This window comes from Alligator mississippiensis, chromosome 13 (genome assembly GCF_030867095.1).
Source record: "Alligator mississippiensis isolate rAllMis1 chromosome 13, rAllMis1, whole genome shotgun sequence".
NCBI lineage: Eukaryota > Metazoa > Chordata > Crocodylia > Alligatoridae > Alligator > Alligator mississippiensis.
In genome coordinates, this window is record NC_081836.1 from 37,785,015 (window position 1) to 37,803,978 (window position 18,964).

The 18,964-nt window shown below is 37.0% G+C and overlaps 1 protein-coding gene across 1 annotated transcript in view; it reads right to left on the minus strand.

Annotated features, from left to right (window-relative positions):
- Positions 1-1,483: 1,483 nt before the first annotated feature.
- The window catches only part of GRIN2A (glutamate ionotropic receptor NMDA type subunit 2A), a 144,026-nt gene continuing 126,545 nt past the window's right edge, over positions 1,484-18,964 (minus strand). The window contains exon 11 of the mRNA XM_059716885.1: positions 1,484-14,670. Coding sequence (XP_059572868.1) covers positions 12,880-14,670 — 1,791 coding nt within the window. The 3' untranslated portion in view covers positions 1,484-12,879. The remainder of the gene's footprint in view (positions 14,671-18,964) is intronic.

Consider the following 18,964-nt stretch of genomic DNA (forward strand, 5'->3'; position numbering starts at 1 on the left):
AAGTTAATTGGCTCTGTTTTTCTCATAGAAAATATGGCCACATACAAGCATGTTAAGGAAGCAGGGTTTTTTGGTTTTTACTGGGAGACTGATCTCTCTCCTGGTAAAAACCTTGGCAGATGTGATACTATGATGCGATTAACCAGTTAATCCCATCTTGAAATGTAACCTGGCCACATGCTCAGGCAATTAATGGTGCAACAAAATGAGAAACCAGCCATAGAATTATTACACAAAAAATATGCAATCATTTTGTGTCTGGTTTGCATTGCGCCTTAATTTGAAGCTATGGTAGGGCAAATCACATGGGGCTCTCCAGCTGGCCCTACTGTGGTCCCCATCAGCTGACAATTGTTGGCTGGGTCCAGGACGTCACTGGGGCTTGAATGCTCCCTGCTCCTTCCCAAGACTGGGGTAACTGGCGTCTGGAGAAGGTGAGGGGAGCAGCAATAGCTTGATTCCTCCCAGGACCAGCAGGAGTTGGGGAGCTGGGGAATGCTCCCCATTCATACCAGACTGCAGAGACACCCAGTCAGGGGGAACACACAAGAAGTATTGCCACGCTGCCCCCTCCCTTCTTCATCCCTGCAAGTCTCTGGGAGGGAAGGGAAAAAGCAGCAGTCTGAGGCTCCCTGCTCTCTATAAACTGGACACCCTGGTCTAGCAAACAGGTGGGGAGCAGCAGCCTGCTGCTCCTTCTCTCCCCTTTCCCAGTCTCTGGGAGGGGAGAGATCAGCAGGACAATGTACCCTGCCTCCTTAACATGCTGTGTGCAATGGGGATGGGGAATTTCTTCCACTTCAGACCATTCAACTGTGGATGTGGAAGCTCCCCCATATGCTGCTGCATGCACCTGTTTTAAGAGATGCATCACTTGTGCCTGGCTCCCCTCTTACATCCCCAGCTGCAGGGGCTGGGTGCCTCTGAACCAGCATATGTAATTAGGGAGGAGGGTGCCCCAGAATCCCTCACTGCTCATGTGGGCACCTCTTTAAACAAGGCATGCATGTGGGGATGACAGAGCTCCCTCATTCCTAGCTGTACCATGAGCCCAACATTAGGGAGACTCCCCACTCTGTTGGGCTTATAGCATCCACTGTGTTCCCCAAACCATGATCACTCTGGTATACAGAAGGCCCAGGGAACAGGGGAGAGGAGGCAACTGCAGACTGGAACACCTGTACTATCCCTTCTCCCAGTATGATTTCTAGTGGAAATTTTTCACTAATTTCCATTACTAGAAATGAACACCTGTTCATACCCTTTGAGTCTGTAGTGTCATCTGTAGCTTCAGGCTTCTTTACCTTGTTCTAATTTCCATCAGCAAGGGCTGACTCAAAACACATGGCTGTTACCACTTGTCAAATCAAGTTAATTACTAAGTAAAAAGCAAAGGTAAGTTTTAATAATGGACAGTACTATATCTTGTACCATTTAAAAGGGAGCACAGACAAGAGCAATGACCAGGTTTTTCATTTTCGTATCAATTGGCAGAAATTATCTTTATTAGAAAAATGAAATTTTCATGTATTTACATTTTTTACATACTGTTATACTTGGCACATGTGTTTTCCCCGGGAATTATATACATTTCAGTACACAGACATTCAAGTCCCCTATTCCCTTAATATTTTTCTACATATTTAACAAAAATGAAGAACACAATACAGTTTGTAAGACAACCATAATAATTATATATTTTTCTATCATAAAAATTTTGAAGCAAACATATAATTTTTTTAGATATGTCTGAAAATATTTACACAGTATTAGCACTTAGTCATGCACTGAGTTAAAATATGGAGTAGGGGATAAATTGTTGAGTGGCAGGATACATAACACGGGAAATAAAATATCTAGATGAATCACTGCAACACAAAGGAGCTGTGTTTGCTGTTAGGTAAAACTCACCTATTAAACCAGGATTTTAAAGTTATGAAGGGCTTGTCATGTACATGTGTATTTCTAGAGTGTGTGTCTTTTAAAAACTTTGTTGGAGTTTGCTAAATCAATCCTATCTGACAAAAGGAGGCTTATAATTGGAAAGTTAAAGCTATTTTTCTATTGATATTATTTCCCCCTACTCTTGCTTTTGGAAAATTCATCAGATTTTAGTCTCCCTTACACATGAATTATTTATCCTTTATTCCTCCGACAACTGTTTTGTAATCTAATATTTTAATATATTTCCCTATGCTCTATCTAAGAGATCTTTGAGTCACTACTATTCTTTGCTAGCAGTTTGAAATTTATACTTTACACTTTGGTTTGAAATATTACTCTCTCTAGGATACTGCAGTAAATTCTACTAGTAAATACTTGAGCTGGTAGGCTTTTAAATTTACTGCATATGGAATGGACAAGTTGGCAGATTTCTGATAAGATGTTATTTATTGAATACATACTTCTTCTACTAAGGTGTATTCTATCATTTTTTGTCCTGCCATGCTGAAAGTACATGATCTGTGCCTTTGAGGCTTGTTGATAAATGTAATTGTAGGATTCTAGAAGTTAATTTTCTGAGAAAAAGAAAAAAAAAAGGTTTGAATCTTAAGGTAAGAAGGATAAGGAATTAAAATTAGATTATTTCAGTGTTTAGGTAAAAATATTTTAAAACCTGTAATTGATTTTTTTTTTACCTAGACGAATTATATTTTCACCTTTTTGATTAGTAGTATACTAAGATATTAGTGCATCATTTAAGCCAATCAAAATCATTAAACAAGAAAATGTCAGATCAATGAAAGGAGGCATGGAATGTTTTTCAGGTTTATTGTAGAACACATTTTAAACGGATGAATTTAAATTAATTCTACTAACACTCACATGAAGTATTTATGAAAGTACTTGAAGCATACACAGGTAAATTTGTGCATAAAATAGGTCTGATGCATGCAAACCAGGTCGATATCTGCCTGATACACAGCCATCCTATTTGTTCATGCTGATTTTAATTGGGAAAAAAATAAAAGTGAACATGTGCACAAATTAAGAGATAAACCTGTCTTTTCCAGTGCAAAATGCTGGTTATTGAACATGTGCGATTACTTTAAAAGCTTATTGTAGATTCTAAAGGTGCTCATAGAGATAAATAATGTAAACTATAATTTGTAAACAGTTCTTATTAAAATTGTACAAGACTCCCTACTTATTAAATATAATTTTACATAATATAACTTATTTTTTGCCATGTACCACTTCTCCTTTTTCAACCATACCAAAAAATAACAAATATAGACCTGATTTAGAATTACTTACTCATACATTCCTACTTAAGTCAAATGGGTTTTCTTGCGTAGTCTACAGAGAATGGGGCATTTACGGTAATAATATTTTGTTAAAATGTAGCAGTTTAGGCAAAAACAAAAAAAGTACAGTCTTGTCTTTCTTTATAACCCGTTATAGTCAATGTAGACTTTGTCACCCGCATGAATTGGTGTTTTTATCACAGTCCTTACATATTGTATCTGGTTATTAAACAGACCTTGAGGAATTCCTGCTTGGCCTTCCTAGATAATGTGGCTATCTGCAACAGCAGGCAACAATGAAGTTTGTTAGTAGCCATTTTCTAAAATAACCTGATTTAATAACTGTCTTGGTATATAGCTCTATGGCCAGAATTTCATCTAGTGTAAATCAGCATAACTTCCTTTTAGTTAACGTAGCCAGGCTGCACACCAGCTGATAGACTGGCTTTTCAGAACCTGCATTTTGTTTAACTCAAATTCACATTTGTTCCTAAAGGACAGAGAGCGAGTTGTCAGCTCTTTGAAGCAGGGACCATCTCTTCTAGTGTGTGTGTTTGGGTTTTTTGTTTGTTTGCTTCTTTGTTTTACAGTGCCCAGTATAATGAATCTGTAATCATTACCAGGCTGGGCACTCCTATAATAAAACCAGATCAATGCAACAAATACTGGCAAAGTGTTTGAGGATTTAGAGGGGTCTTTGAATGGGAAGGATAAAATCAGTTAAAAATAGCACATTTTGGAAATGTTTGTGTATCATGCAGGTTGGCAAACATATGCACATGTATGAGTATATACTTAATACATATTTAGGTTAACATGTTTTAATTACCAGATACAGTAAGAAGCTATTTTAAAAAATTAAACATCAGGCTTATATCGTTTAAAATAGTGCATCCTTCCATTATTCCTATTCCTATTACTATGCTAGGATTTTCCTATTACATAAAATATATATTTGCATATTTAATATTTAGTTTGATCCCTTTTCCCTGTAGAACCCTCTTATCACAGTTTATGGGGGCTTTCATCTTTTAATATTAGCTTTTTTATTTTCTCAGTGTTGGGCTAACATTATGAACTCAGCAGCAGCAGCACTCAAAACACCCAGTTAAACAATTACCATACACTTCATCACAAATATCCCAACAACAGACTACCTGCCAGTACATATAATTTTAATGCTTGCAATTGCCTCTTATTTACTAGATCTGAAGATAATGTGCATTTTTACTTCTGCTGACATAGCCCTGAAACAGTCTTTCAAGACTCATCTAATCCTATCTGTATGATGAGGAGATTAACTACAATTCACAGTACGTGTCATTTCAAAAAATATTATTGGTATCCACATGCAGGAACCCTGATGTGTTTGACCTTTAACAACACAACTCTCATTGTACATTGCATAATTGATATTCTGCATGAGTCTTGACAATGCAGCTTAGAAACAGAACCCAAATTAAACTGCAAGTTGTTTTTACCAATCAGAAACATAAATGGAACTGGTCAACAAATGACTTATCAGAAATACAAATGTCTAACTAATGGTGTTCTTTCATTTTGACAATCTGTAATAAAAGGCTTTTTCAAGCTGCTTATGTACTGCAAGGTACAGTAATTAGATTTAAAATAATTTTGTTGTCTTTATGCAATCACTGAGAAAAAATAGCACTACCTTTGATAGTAGCATAAGTGCAAAACAAGATACCCTCTATTAGAATTTAATGTCAATGTAAATGCAACCATTTGCCCACATTAAAGCTTTATACCATTTATGAACATGAGGAATTTTTTTCAGTTCCCTAGGGAAGTATAAGCTTACTTAACTTTACATTGCACTGTATTAGTGTCATAATATTTATTGGTATTTATTTTCACAGTTTTATAATGTGCATATAGAAATATAAGTTTTGTACTATGATAGTGAAAACAAATACTAACACAAAATACCTAAGAGCATAACTGTTTGTCACTACTATTTTTTTTTTTTTTTTAGAGGTGGAGAATAATAAACAAAAAATATTTTTAAATCTAGAGATATACTACATGTACTATTACAACAGGGTGCTAGTTTCTATATCTATTTAGGGTTTTTTTTCCATACAAGCAAAGAACTAACGAAGAGTACAAAAAAAATCTAATAAGCAACAAAGTAACTACATTTTTTACTGAAATATGGTTTTAAATGATGATGATATGATGAGCAGATAAGTTCACTATCACAGGATCTTCAGGGGCATCCTGACAGCTGTTTAGACCAGCATTCACTTTAAAATCATTGAGTCCACTGACTGTGCAATATATGGGATGTTTTATATACAAGGTAACAAAAATGCTCATGAACATGCAAGAACAAATAAGTGAATTTTTACTGCTTTGCAGGGGACCTGCTCACTTTAATTGTGACCCTAAAGGTGGTAGGAGAGTGAATATTTCTACAGAACATACTCTGTATATAGGCATAGGGAAAATTGCAAAAAAATAAATAAATTTAAAAGGAAAGTCTGTCTGACTGGAAATGGGATACAGACAAGGATCTTATTTACAAACAGCACAGCCCACCCCCTACCAGAAAGTGCTGGGCTCTAACTCTCCTCCCATTTCAGGGGGGAAGAGACATAAAGCATCATCTCCTAAATTTACAAGCATTTTTTTATTGCACTGTAATGAAGACTTGGTATCATTTGCATCAATACCACAATGAACAGTGAATATTAACAATAACTTTACATTATATACAAGATGCGAACATCAGAATGAACGCATTTGAATGATAAAAACTGTGTAGCAAACATGTTGGTGTGGAGGCTGCTCCCATTTAAGCTACTAGCTTTCCAGCTGACTTTGATGGGAGGAGGCATTTGGTATTTTGGTATTATCCCATATGTATGAGGGTGTTTCAGAAAGTAAGAATTTTTAAATAAAACTATTCTGTGTGCAACAAGTGGTTCACTACAAAGCAATGGGGAACACTGATGGTGGCATTGTCCAACACACCCATCATTTACAACTACACAGATAACTGATGTGGTCCTGTAAATGATCATTGCACATAAAATGGTTTTACTTTGAAATTGCCGTTACTACCTGAAATACCCTTGTATGTATGCATTTGCATTTATATCCACCAAGGTAAGTGCACAGTTATGATTAACTTGTTTCCTACTAGTGATAATAAATATAAATATTTTGCTGATACTTCTAAGTACTAACACAGTACAGTGTAGACTGACAAGGAAAACAGTTTGTACTATGAAACATTTAAATACCTTTTTCATCTTTCAGAAGCACTTCCTGCACTGCTCAGGAAAGGGAAAGGACACTTAGGACATGCTCACTGAAGAAGGTGGTCTAGGTAAGAATGACACCCAGTTAAATACATTTATTGAAAAGAGGTTTTACCCAGAGTTTGCTTTACTGTTTCAAACCTGTTATAATTAATTTACTGGTAAACTGTAATATAGGTTGTCCTGTCTTGGTAGGGCAACAGTCTTAAGAAGCCTAAGAACTAAGGATTTTTTGGGATGAGGAAAATCTTGCAATGGGGTAACATGCTGCTACTTATTCAGAAAGGAACACATACAGAAAACTAGCATTAATATTGTCTACAAAATCCATAGAGGTTATTGTTCTATATTAGGTAATTGCAGATTTTCCTGTATAGGTCAATGTCATTGCGATCAAATCAGCAAAAAATGAAACCTTAAACTGTTTCTAAATCTTAGCTGAGTCTTAGACTTTTGGGTTCATGTCAGGTATACTTGGTCTATACTGGCTAACTTGTGGATAAAAGGAATAATTCCACACCTCTTCCAACCGGGTGCCTCTAGATGTACATACTACTCTACGGTAATATTTTATCTAGTTCTTCTACAAGGAACAGATTTTGGTATCTTTGCCTCACGCTTGATAGCTGTGTCTTACATGCTATCACCAAAAAAACCTTGAGACCCAATGAAAAGTAAGAATGCATTAAATGAGGTCCAAGCAGAATCAGGTTCAAAATTAGCAGCTGTTTTCTAAGTGTATATATTGCTATGTTCTCACATGCTTTGGAAATGGCATTCAGTGGAACCAGCTAAATTGGACACTTCACCACTTTAAAAACCATCTAAAAATTACTTTTTAATAAGAAAAAATACTCCTGATTCCCTTAAACCTTGTGAACTTTGTTTCAATATGTGAGAATAGCTAAAAGGTTATTTAGAAAGTCAAAGTAGAACCCCAAAATTATGCTGAAAAAGGGTTTGCTTTCAATAGGCCTTGGGCTGAGTTTCTCTACAGAATTTCTTTTCCTGACTCATTCTCAGAGAGAAAAAAAGACAAAAAAACTAAATGAAATCTGCCAGAAGGAAAAAGCTTGTTCTTTATTTTATGATATACTTTAATATCAATGTTTCCCTTCTAGTTGGGTGGTGAGTGGTATAGGAGTCAGCAAGTGGTATAGGAGATAGAATGGGTCAGTTAAAAAAAAAGGAAAGACAGACTTACTAGAATGAAGAGGAAGGGCACAAACACAGGGCAACTCTAAAATGCTTGTGAAAGGCAGAGAACAAGAGGTAAGTATGTTGGTAGTAGCCACTTTCACCACTATGTAAGATGTTCTTTTCCTCAATGACTCCATATCCCTCCACCTCCAAGCTATGTAATGCTACAAAGACAAACTAAATACCAGTGCCAACAATGGCCCTAGGCATTTAGAGACTGACCCAGCTCCTGCTGGAGCCAGTGGAAATCTTAGTGGCAACACTGACTCACAAACATCAGTAATTAAGTCATAGGCATCCCCCACAGAGGTATAGAGAGGGCAGCTACATAAGTGCAAGGTTTTCCAGTCCCTCCCTGAGGGATAAAAAGCAGCAGCTAGAATGAGAAGGAAGGAATCAAGAAATCTTTGATTCCAATGTCACTGACTGTTAGTGCAAAAATATCAATATTAAAATATTAAGGGCAGATGAGATTCAGACCTCCTTCAGGTTCTATGGATCAACATAAACAGGCTCTGCCATTTTGGCCCTGCTGAATATTTTTCCACTTCTTCCTTAATTTCTTTCCTTAACACCTAACCATCAGTAACTGCCTCATCCTTATCCCTGAAGATTAGCCTCCTCCTTGTTAGTTAGTTATATTATATGCCCAAACCAAAATCCTCACACCCCACATCTAATTAACATGGTTCCTTTCACTAAGGCATAAGTGTTCATATCTATGCAACCATTAAGCTGCATTATTCAGCCTTTGCTTTGCTGCTTTAATTGGTTTCTTTGCTTCTGTATGCTGATCAATAATAAATGCAGTCTGAATTACAACAATGTTTTTGCTCATGTCAGGAAAAAGCTATATATTCCTTTATAAGCCATCTGCTGTATATTTCACAGAAATGCAAGTCTACCTAGTTTAAGGATATTTAAATTTGAATGTTGGCACATCTGCACAATTTTGGAAGTGAGAAAAGTCAGCATTTTTAAAGACAGCGCTAATGTTTACATCCTATTAAAAGTATGTGGGTCTATGCACAGAAATAGAGATAATGGCACAACAAGTTTGGGAGTATCAAGTAATATTTTGAGAGTTTCGCTGCAAAATCAGGTATTACGATAGTCATGGCAAAATTCTATGGTTCATCCTGGGTAAAATTCTGTGTAAGTTGGTTTGATTTAAAACCAACGATAATATCCTTGTTCAGAGTACTTTAGATTTTTTTTTCTCAACATCAGTAGATCAGGGCATAGAAGTAGTTTGCCAGAAACATATTTGCTAAGCTTATTTGTGGTTCATAACCACTGTGTTTATGCTCTTGGCTCATTCATCTTCTTATAAGCGTATGGTTTATGAGTTTTGTTCAAGTGACCGTTTGGGAGGGAGCTTTTATGCCTTACTGAGCTATTTGTGTGTGCTGATTATGGAAGAGTGGCAGTGTAGGTGCTAGAAAGCAGAACACTGAAAATAAGGTTCAACTGAATAATCTCACTTATAAGATGTTAGAAGAATATGACAGATGATGTTGAAGGACTGAAACTTTCCTTGCCAAGAGACTCTTCACATTCTAGTCCTCAAACATGGGCTCAGTGTTGCAATGTGTACAGCTAATAAAGTAGCAGAGATATCTATACATGCTCAAGAGGCATAGTTATATGGTTTTGCTGCTATATAATTATGACCCAGCAAAATACCAATGAACCGGAGGCAGAAAAATGGGTGAGTAGCCTGACCATCAAGATTAGGAACTAATGGAGAACCAGTAAGCAGCTGAGCAGTAAAATGGACAACTCATGAAAGCCAGTGTCTTTAAAATGTTCTAGCTCTGCTTATCTCATATCTAAAGTGCTTCTTGCATTGTCTCTCTAAGGCTACAAACAGATGTCATTTTTGTGGTAGGATCAGCTGTGCCAGGATGTGGTCTAACACAGCTGATCTGCTTGATTAGCAGGTACAGATTTTGCCTGGGGCAGCTATTCCACAAGTTGGCTCATACCACTCCCAGGGCTTTAGGGTCCCAAACCTGTAAGACAACAGTCCCACATGGTTGGCTCTGACCTCAGGCACGTGTCTACAAATGTGGGGAATATCACATGAGGTCCTCACTCCACACTTACAGATGTGCACCAGAGGTTGGGATCAGGCAGCGTGAAACGTGTGACCCAGTAGCCCCCTGCAGGGGAATTCCTGAGGCGTGCATATTGCATCATACATATACAGACACCACTGTGATAAAGTGGCAAAAATGATTACTAGGAATTGGTGCACAGCCCTTTTGAAGCATTTGTGGCATGACAAGGAGCAAGGACACGTATGCACTCACATTTTGCTTTATTGTGGGACAAAGGTGACATCTGTTTGCAGCCCTAACAGCTTCAAAATCTCAATGATTTTGGCTGGTATATACCTCTTGTCCATAAATGTTAGCTTATGCAATCAGGGAACAAAAACCATACCATATGACTTTAGCCAATCCCGGAAACCAATTCTGAATGCAGAGGATTATTCTCTATAAATAGTTTACAAAAATCCCCAGGCAGATTTAATAAGCATATTTGAGTTTAACCATCTGAACTGGGATTTTCAAAGGATCTCAAGGAAGTTAGGTGGCTCAATTCTTATTGCATTGCATTCCTTTGAAAATAATGCTTGTACTGATTATAAATAACAAGTAACTGTAAAAGTGATTAATTCATTGTGGATGGTCATTAGTTGAAGCAGCATCTTAAATCTGCTTAATAAATGGTTTGCAGGAACCAATAAAAGCAACAATAATCACAACTGCATTCTGTCTCTTTCCTCATCTGTGTTATTGATAATAAATACTTTGTGTATGTGTACAGCACAAGAATGTTTTCTGTATTTTTTTCTCATTAGGCAAATCTCCTTTGGAACATACTATTGGGATTCTTGTGTCATTTTATTATACCTATTTCATAAAGATACCACTGTTAACAGCTGATAGAACATTATTTCAGAATTTATGTTTAGGGAACAGTTATGGAAATTGCTATTTTTGCCCAACAGAAATGGCACTGGGGGAAGGGGGGGTGTTTCCTCAGATAAATCCTTTCAAATCTAACTAACTTTTCAATATAACCTAAGGAAATAGGGTTATTGAAATTTAAATTATCTACCTAAACATAGGAATTGGAACAGTTCTCAGCACAGTTTAGGGAATTGGTAAGTACAGTGTCCCGAATGTTTTAAATCAATACATGTAATATTTGTTATTGATTTGAATTGAAAATACTTTTTCCTTTGGATAGGGTCATAAATTGATCATATGTAACAAGAGTAAAGTACAATTCCCCCCCTAGTTAAAATGTAACATGTGCTCTGTGTGTGTGTGCGTATGTGTGTGTGTGTGTGTGGCAATTTTGTAGGCTCAGAAATAAAAATTGTGTAAGAATGCATCCTTATCTTGAAAATGTTTTTTCACAACTAATAGTTTATTTAACATATGCCTATAAGTGATAATAAGTATTGCATCCCTTCATTTCTCTATATCTATGCTGTTATGTGTGCACCTATTAAACTTTTACAAAGGGTTTCATTTGAGAGGTTAGAAACTAGCTTGATGTTCAACAAATATACATGATATTCTAGGAGGAAGTCAGTAAATGGTATTAACTTTCATAATATATGCAAACAAATGGTATTGCATTCCTTATCAATTACATTAAACGTATGACTGTTGGTGTCTGATACACTATAACAATCTTAATAACATTAATGTACAATTAAGTAGATGTCACCACTAACGAATTGTGAACAATGACCTACATTGGAGTGTTTTTATAGTGGAGTAAAAGAAATTCTATACAGCCCTGAGTAATCACCAGTAAGGGGCAAATGCAAATTTACGTACATATTAGGCTTCAAGATAAGTAATGAGGTCCACAGCTTCACAGGTGTAAGCTCCAGATATCAATATCTAAAAATATATATTCTAGGTTATGCAGCTGTGAATTTTTTACTTCACAACAGGACTGCACAGTTTTCTAGTAACTGAGTTTGTTACGGTAAGTGCATGTGAAATATAATGAAAGCATTTGTACATCAACATCAACCAGTACCCATGTGGCTTCCTTTTGATACATAACAATTAATTGTTTGGTAGGGGTGTGCGAAGTGGGCAGTATTTGATTCGGATTTGACCTGATTCAGGGGACAGAGATTTGATTTGCTGATTCAGAAGTACTCCTGGTCCACTTCTGAATGCACCACTAAGTGCGCAGGGGACCCCCCCCCCCCAATGTTCCTACGGGACGCTGTATCCGACCCACCATCTCAGTGTTCACAAGCTGTGCCAGGTACCTCGAGGTATGTAGAAAAAACATATAAAAGCTGTGTCTATGGTCGAATCATCGAATCTCTCTGAATTGATTTGGAGGCTTCCAATTCGATTTGGAGAGATTAAAGGGTCTCCTGATTCAATTTGGATTCAGAGATTCAGCCACCGAATCAGACTGAATCAAATCAGCAACCAAAGCTTCACACATCCCTATTGTTTGGGCCTTTACTTTCTACATTTGCTTCTATGATGGCCTAGAATGAGCATAACATTTTTGTGCTAACACATTTTTTAATTCCATTTTAGGGCCCTGAGGTTTTGTTTTTTTTTCCTTTGAATCATTTTGACTGTGTTTGAAAACAAATATGAAGCTAAAATATATCCTTGAAAGTCTAACTTTTTAGAAATCTTACTTTTGTCACTGTGCAAATGCATTCTTAACTTTTTGTCTGTGTCAAACTGCATGCATACCATATTGCTTATTCAGTATTAGAAAACCACTGATCATTTCTAGTGACAAAAATTCATTGAATAATACTCAGTAACAGAAATTAGTGTAACTGAAATTGTAAAATAATCAAAATACAAAATAGCATAGTTGCCACCATGAATTAAGCTGCTCCAGTATAATCTCCATTTATATGTTTATATAAATGGCTATTTTATCCCCTTTTCGACAAGTCCTCGATACATCTAAAAAAGATGTTTCTAACATATCATTTTACCTGGTCATGTACCAAAGGTACACTGAGGGATTTACATATAATTTACCATAATATGGTACTGTTTAAAAATACTCATGCTCTTAAGATGGTGGCAACTATGTTTCTCTAAAAACAGAGTGTTAAGGGGAAATTAAACATCTGATTCAAGACTAGGCATTTTCTTATACACACGTCTATTGCTGCAGGAATTTAAAACCCTTGGAGCTGAGTACATACTATTCTTATTTGCAACATAAGGCATAACATGCTCTGAAACGTACATGTCATTATGGACCCGACCATCTCTGGAACAGTACGAAGCTGTGGACTTTATGGATGACCTTAAATAATTATCATTTCTTGCTTGTGATGGTAGTGATTGTTTATAGAGATCAGATGGACTTCGTCTTAGAGTTAAGTGCTGATCATCACGATAAGAGTGCAGAAAAGGGTTATCTGCAGAATGATCAGGATACAAGGACTTGCTCCGCTTACTGTCCTCCAGAGCATGCGTGAAAAGTGAGGCTTTGTGGCTCAACAGTTTGTTTTGGGGGAGATTAAACATATTTGCATACGGGCTGCCTTCTAGAAACCTCTCTTTCTCTTTCAAGCTTATGCTTCGAGCAGGTCTTCCAACATCAATTTCTCGGGGCTTATCAAGGATGTTGTCAAAAGAATGTTGCCTGCTGATTCTCAACTTATTTTTTTTCTGGTACTGGATAGAATTATTTTGGACCCAGTCACGTTCATACATTTCTTCAGGGTGCGCTGAGTTGGTTGTTTCCTGCAACATTTGATCTTCATCAATGTCATAGAGGTTCCCAATCCTCAAGCAAGCATCACATTTATAGGGAGACCGGCTTAAAAAGTGGCCCGTGTAACTGGGCAGATTAGAAAGACAGCTCCTGCAGTGGGTGGAATTCTGCCTGTATCTCTCATTCACATCAACTACAGAAGTATTTTTATCTTTTAAGCTATAGTGCTTTGAATAAAGTTTGTACTGGTCATTATCTGGAAGACTGCCTTCATTATGTAAGGGAGTCCTGTTAACTTGTTCTGCTTTCCTGTAGTTGTCATTATGGTCTTGATAAACATCAGGAAATTCAATAGTCTCTGGAAGAACAATATTTTCAATATACTCTGGTGGATCCAGATGGAATCCTGGTTCCTTATCACCATCAATGGTGTAAATTTTATCCCGGGGAGCACTTTGTTTTGTTTTTAGATATGTCAGTTCCACTTCACTACAGTCCTTGGGATATTTTGACACCACAGATCTTTTTTTAAAATTGTCCTTGGTTTTGTGGTGTTTGTTATTATTTTCAGGTTCCATATGGCAAGTGGCTCGGCTTGACGTATCTGAAACATCTGAATGGACAATCTCTTCCGGAAGGTATCTTTGGCTCTTCACAGAAAGCTGTCTGTTTTCTTCTGAACCATTTTCTCTCTGCGAACCTTGGTTCTGACGTAGGGATTCTTGACGTAAAGATTCGACAGATTTTCTCCAAAGCTGCCTGGGTCTGGAGTTTACTTTTGCTTCTGCTGTAACAGCAACCTCTACTGTATTTGGATTAGATTCATTCAGCGTGAGAGGATGCTGACCTTGAAATACATAGTTATTAAGATTGTCTTTATGACGGTTGCCAGCAAATGTCTGCAGTTCACTCATATTGTCACCAAGAAAATTGTCCTTTGGCTGAAAAGATCTATTGTCAGAAAATATCTGGTTCCCCTTATCCATGACCATATCCATAATTAAGGAACCCCTTTGAATAAAATCAGCTGTTCTTTTGGGGGAGTTAATTCTTGAAGGATTAATGCTTGTCATGTTTTTAGCTGTTCGTAATAGTTTTAACATATTGGTTTGGGAATTGGTCAAAGTAAAGTCAGGTGACTTCTTTTTTTCCTCAGTGTGTACTCCATGAATACAGCTATAAATACCCTGTAATAAAAGTAATGCAAAAATGCATTAAACCACCAGCTGCAAACTTTACATACTTTAATTATATATTTAATTATTAGCAAAATTAATTAAATTAAAAAATCACTTATTTAATGAGAAAACAGAATATAGATGCATATCCAGCCCTGAAGCATATTCTTAGAAATGTACATAAGAAGGTGATACTAAATATTCCTTGGTTTATGGTCCAAATAAAAATACACATTTCCCCAAACTAGATGATCTTTAGTGCCATAAGTCTTGGGCACTGTAAAAGGAAAATGTGTAATGTTACACTGTTAATGTTTGACACGCTTATGTTCTCACCTGCCATGCACCTGTAAACCTGAACCCAATATGGCATGCAAGACAGTTTCCTGGTGGGGAAATGGAGACTGGGTTAGATAGGATTCAAGCCCATCAAAAATTCTGATGCTTTTATTTCTAGCATCTCAAGAGATACTCTTCCTTTTGCCACATCAACTTCTGACAGTTCAACAATTCTGAGTGAGTTCAGTGCAATCAGTAGAACTACACATGTAGTAAGGTATTAGTCAAAGCAAGAATATCAGCAACAGGCCCTCTGCAATAACCTGTCTAGAAAGAGCTAGTCTATATAGAGCAACACAAGCAATAGGTGAAAGAAAGTGTTAACACATTTTCTGTAAACTGCCTGATGACTTACCTCCTCCTTACTGACTGCTAGATAATTAGTATGACACTATAGTAAATATCTGGGATGAAGACTACCATTGTCTTCAAAAGAAATGTGTTATGAGGTTGTAACTACAGCACCTCAATAACTAGAACAGAAACAGGTTTTCAGTGCTACTAACCACAGACCATCAAAATAAGCTCAACAAAGCAGCCCTATATATTAAATAGCTCTGCAGTTCCAAAGCTGTGAAAATTAGGTGCCTATGTCTACCTATTGTTACTGTTAAGGAAGACTTATGCGGGCCCGGGCACAAATCTAATGCTCATTAGTCATTTTTCAGACAATATCCCCAATAAAACTAACAAGCCAAATACAAAGATCAGTCACTTCTCTTTGAGTCCTTATTGATACCAAACCCTCAGGACTTCTATGGATATCATGTCTGATTAAGTACTGGGCTAAGAGTGTGTGACTGCAACCTAATTTAGCCAATAGAGCATACACAAATGAAAGAAAAACAAACTCGGCATCCTGCTTTTTCTCTACTAACCGGCATATAATGATGAGTGTAGCGGGGACTTGTCGTTTATTTTTTAATGCTATCCTTCCCTTCCCTTTCACATTGGACAAGACGATGACTATAGAAAATGCATAGCAAGTGATGGGTAAATCACTAAAGTTAATTAAGCCCCAAAAGATTAGATGCTTGTCTGAGTTGCTCACACCTCTTTAATCCTCAAAAGTGGCCTGGAAGATGAGCAAGAATGGGCAATTTCATATAATATTTCTTATTTCCAAGGAAATGAAAAACCTCCTCTCAAGTTATTTCAGACCTTATGTCAGATTATGGAGGAGTAGTGCAAATATGAAACAACATCTTCCAAAAAATGTTAAATTAATCTTTTAAAATTGGATTTCATTTGAGTTTTGTGTGAAGATTAAAGTCTGTCCTTAAATTCAAACTTGTTTACTCATCAGTATAGAAAGTATTAAATGGACATTTCAAAGCTGATGCTTTTTTAGCTATATATTTTTCTTTGACATAAATGGGTTTTTTCAAAGTACTTGAGAGAAGTTCACATAGAAATAAAAGAAAATAATAAATGTAGACTTAGTGTACTGTAAAACTGAGTTTTTTGGTTTGAAAAGTATAAACCCTTTGGTAGCAGGGCTACATTAACATTTAAAGTAAACACAGGAATTCTATTTGCAAAACACCAAAGAAAGAAAATACTGTAAAAGCAAAAATAAAAGCAGGCATCCTGAAAAGCTTCTGTACTAATCAAGATAAAAAGATCCTGAATGAAAACAAGTAACTGCTGACAGAAATGCAGTCTCAAAGGAAAGTATGAGAGGCTTGGAGACTTGCATTAATGCCTGCAAACAGGTGGCCAAACTGATCCTTTGAAGTACAGATTCTCAAACCTTTTTAAAGGATGGATTGTGAATTGAAAAATTATTTTCCCTTCCTACACACAGTTATATCAACCTCCTCATCCATTCACAATATGTAGCATACACTGGACCACTGCAGCAATGGCTTCTGCAGAAGACAACTTTTTTCAAATGTTTTAATGTCAATAGAAAGGAAAGTCAGTGCCATGTGATCTGTTAAATCTTTCCTAAAACTATTAATGAACTTTGAGCCAGACTGTAGGAAATACTGGTTGAGAAGACAGCAAATGCTGGTCTTCCCAGACCTCATCATCTCTTCACCTTTATTATCATATATTCTTCTCCATAATCTTTTAAGGTTCCAGATATTTTTGGTTCCAACCGGTGTAGAAAGCTTCTGTCTGCTTTGCACCCCCTACCTCACCACTGCATACAAGGAGCATAACTACATCACTCTCATCATTTACCCACTCTGCCTCATCCTACTCATTTAGGGATCAATTTAATTAAAATCCCACCTTGCTGCCTTATATAGCACTGGCTCCTTTTCACTCCTCAGCACTACTGGAGCAAAAACTCTGTCCACTGCAGTTACTGTTACCATTGGCCGGAACAATTTCTCTCTCACTAGCTCCCTTTCTACTTTATCTGGCCATCTAACTCTCTCCCCTCCTATTTAATTCTGTAATTCTATTACTTGACATGACAATTTTACTTGTTTAAAATGTATCATAAATATAACACTTCTTTGCCCTGTATACAAACTGATTCTTTTTATCTTGATGGTAAATTAATTTTTCATGGAAACTGTAAAATGTCAACATGGAAACATAAAATGCCAACAAAATTGGGTATAAATTTCCACAGCAAATTTAGTTTCAAAATATCTTTAATCTCTTATTTGCCCTTTAGATAAACAAGAAATGGGGTAAGAGTAATAAGGGTTGTGATAAGAAGGAATGCAGTGTATATCTTTCTAATGATTATTTTATGATGTTTATCTAGAGAATCTGGTTATTTATGACATTCAAAATTTTGTGGAAGTATCTGTTGCAGGTCAGTATTCAGTTAAATAAAAAGGTTTCATGTCCACACATCTATTAAATAAGCCTACAAAGAAATGTGTAAATAAGGATTGTTTTTTTGTAACTAAATACAAGTTACAAAATCAGAGAGAGATGCATAGTCAGAGCAGGTGGGACTGGGGAACAGAGTCACTTTTTCCCCAAAAGATAGATACAGCCATGGATGAAACTCTGCAAAGTCATATTCCTTACCCACCCCAAATTCCTTTTCATGCTAGTGAAAATATGAAGTGCAAGGGTTAGTCTCAAAACAAGCAAAACAAATGTTTAAAATAGGCATGCCATAAAATTCTGTGCTTATATGAACAGGTCACAACTGTCAGCTTTCCTAGGAGAACACAAGGCAAAACCCAGTGTATTAGGAGAGGCTTTCATGAATAGGTTAATATGTCATTGATAGTCTCACTGATATCCTGATTACCTCCTATAATGAGGTGATTGGCTCTGTGGATGTAGGGAGACCATTGGATGTGGTGTACCTTGATTTTAGCAAGGCTTTGGATATGGTCTCCCACAACATTCTTGCAGTCAAGCTAAGGAAGTATGGGCTGGATGAATGGACTGTAAGGTGGACAGAAAACAGGTTGGAGCATTGAGCTGAGAACAGTAATCAATGGCTCAATGTCTAGTTGGGAGCCAGTATCAAGTGGAGTGCCCCAGGGGTCGGTCCTGGGACTAGTTTTGTTCAATGTCTCCATCAATGACCTGGAAAATGGCTAAAAGCACACCCTCAGCAAGTCTGCAGATGACATGAAGTTGGGGAGAGTAGTAGATACGCTGGAAGGTAGGGCTAGGATTCAGAATGACTTAGACAAATTGGAGAATTGGGCCAAAAGGAACTGCATGAGGTTCATCAAAGACAAATGCAAAGTCCTGCACTTAGGATGGAACAATCCCATTCACCGGTACAGGCTGGGGGCTGACTGGCTGGGCAGCAGCTTTGCAGAAAAGGGCCTGGGGGGTTCCAGCGGACAGTAAGTGGAATATGAGCCAGTAGTATGCCCTGGTTGCCAACAAGGCTAATGGCATACTAGGGAACACTGGTAGGTGTGTTGTTTGTAGGTCAAGAGAAATGATTCTTCCCCTCTATTCAGCACTGGTGAGGCCACATCTGGAGTACTGTGTTCAGTTTTGGGCCCCCCACGAACAGAAAGGA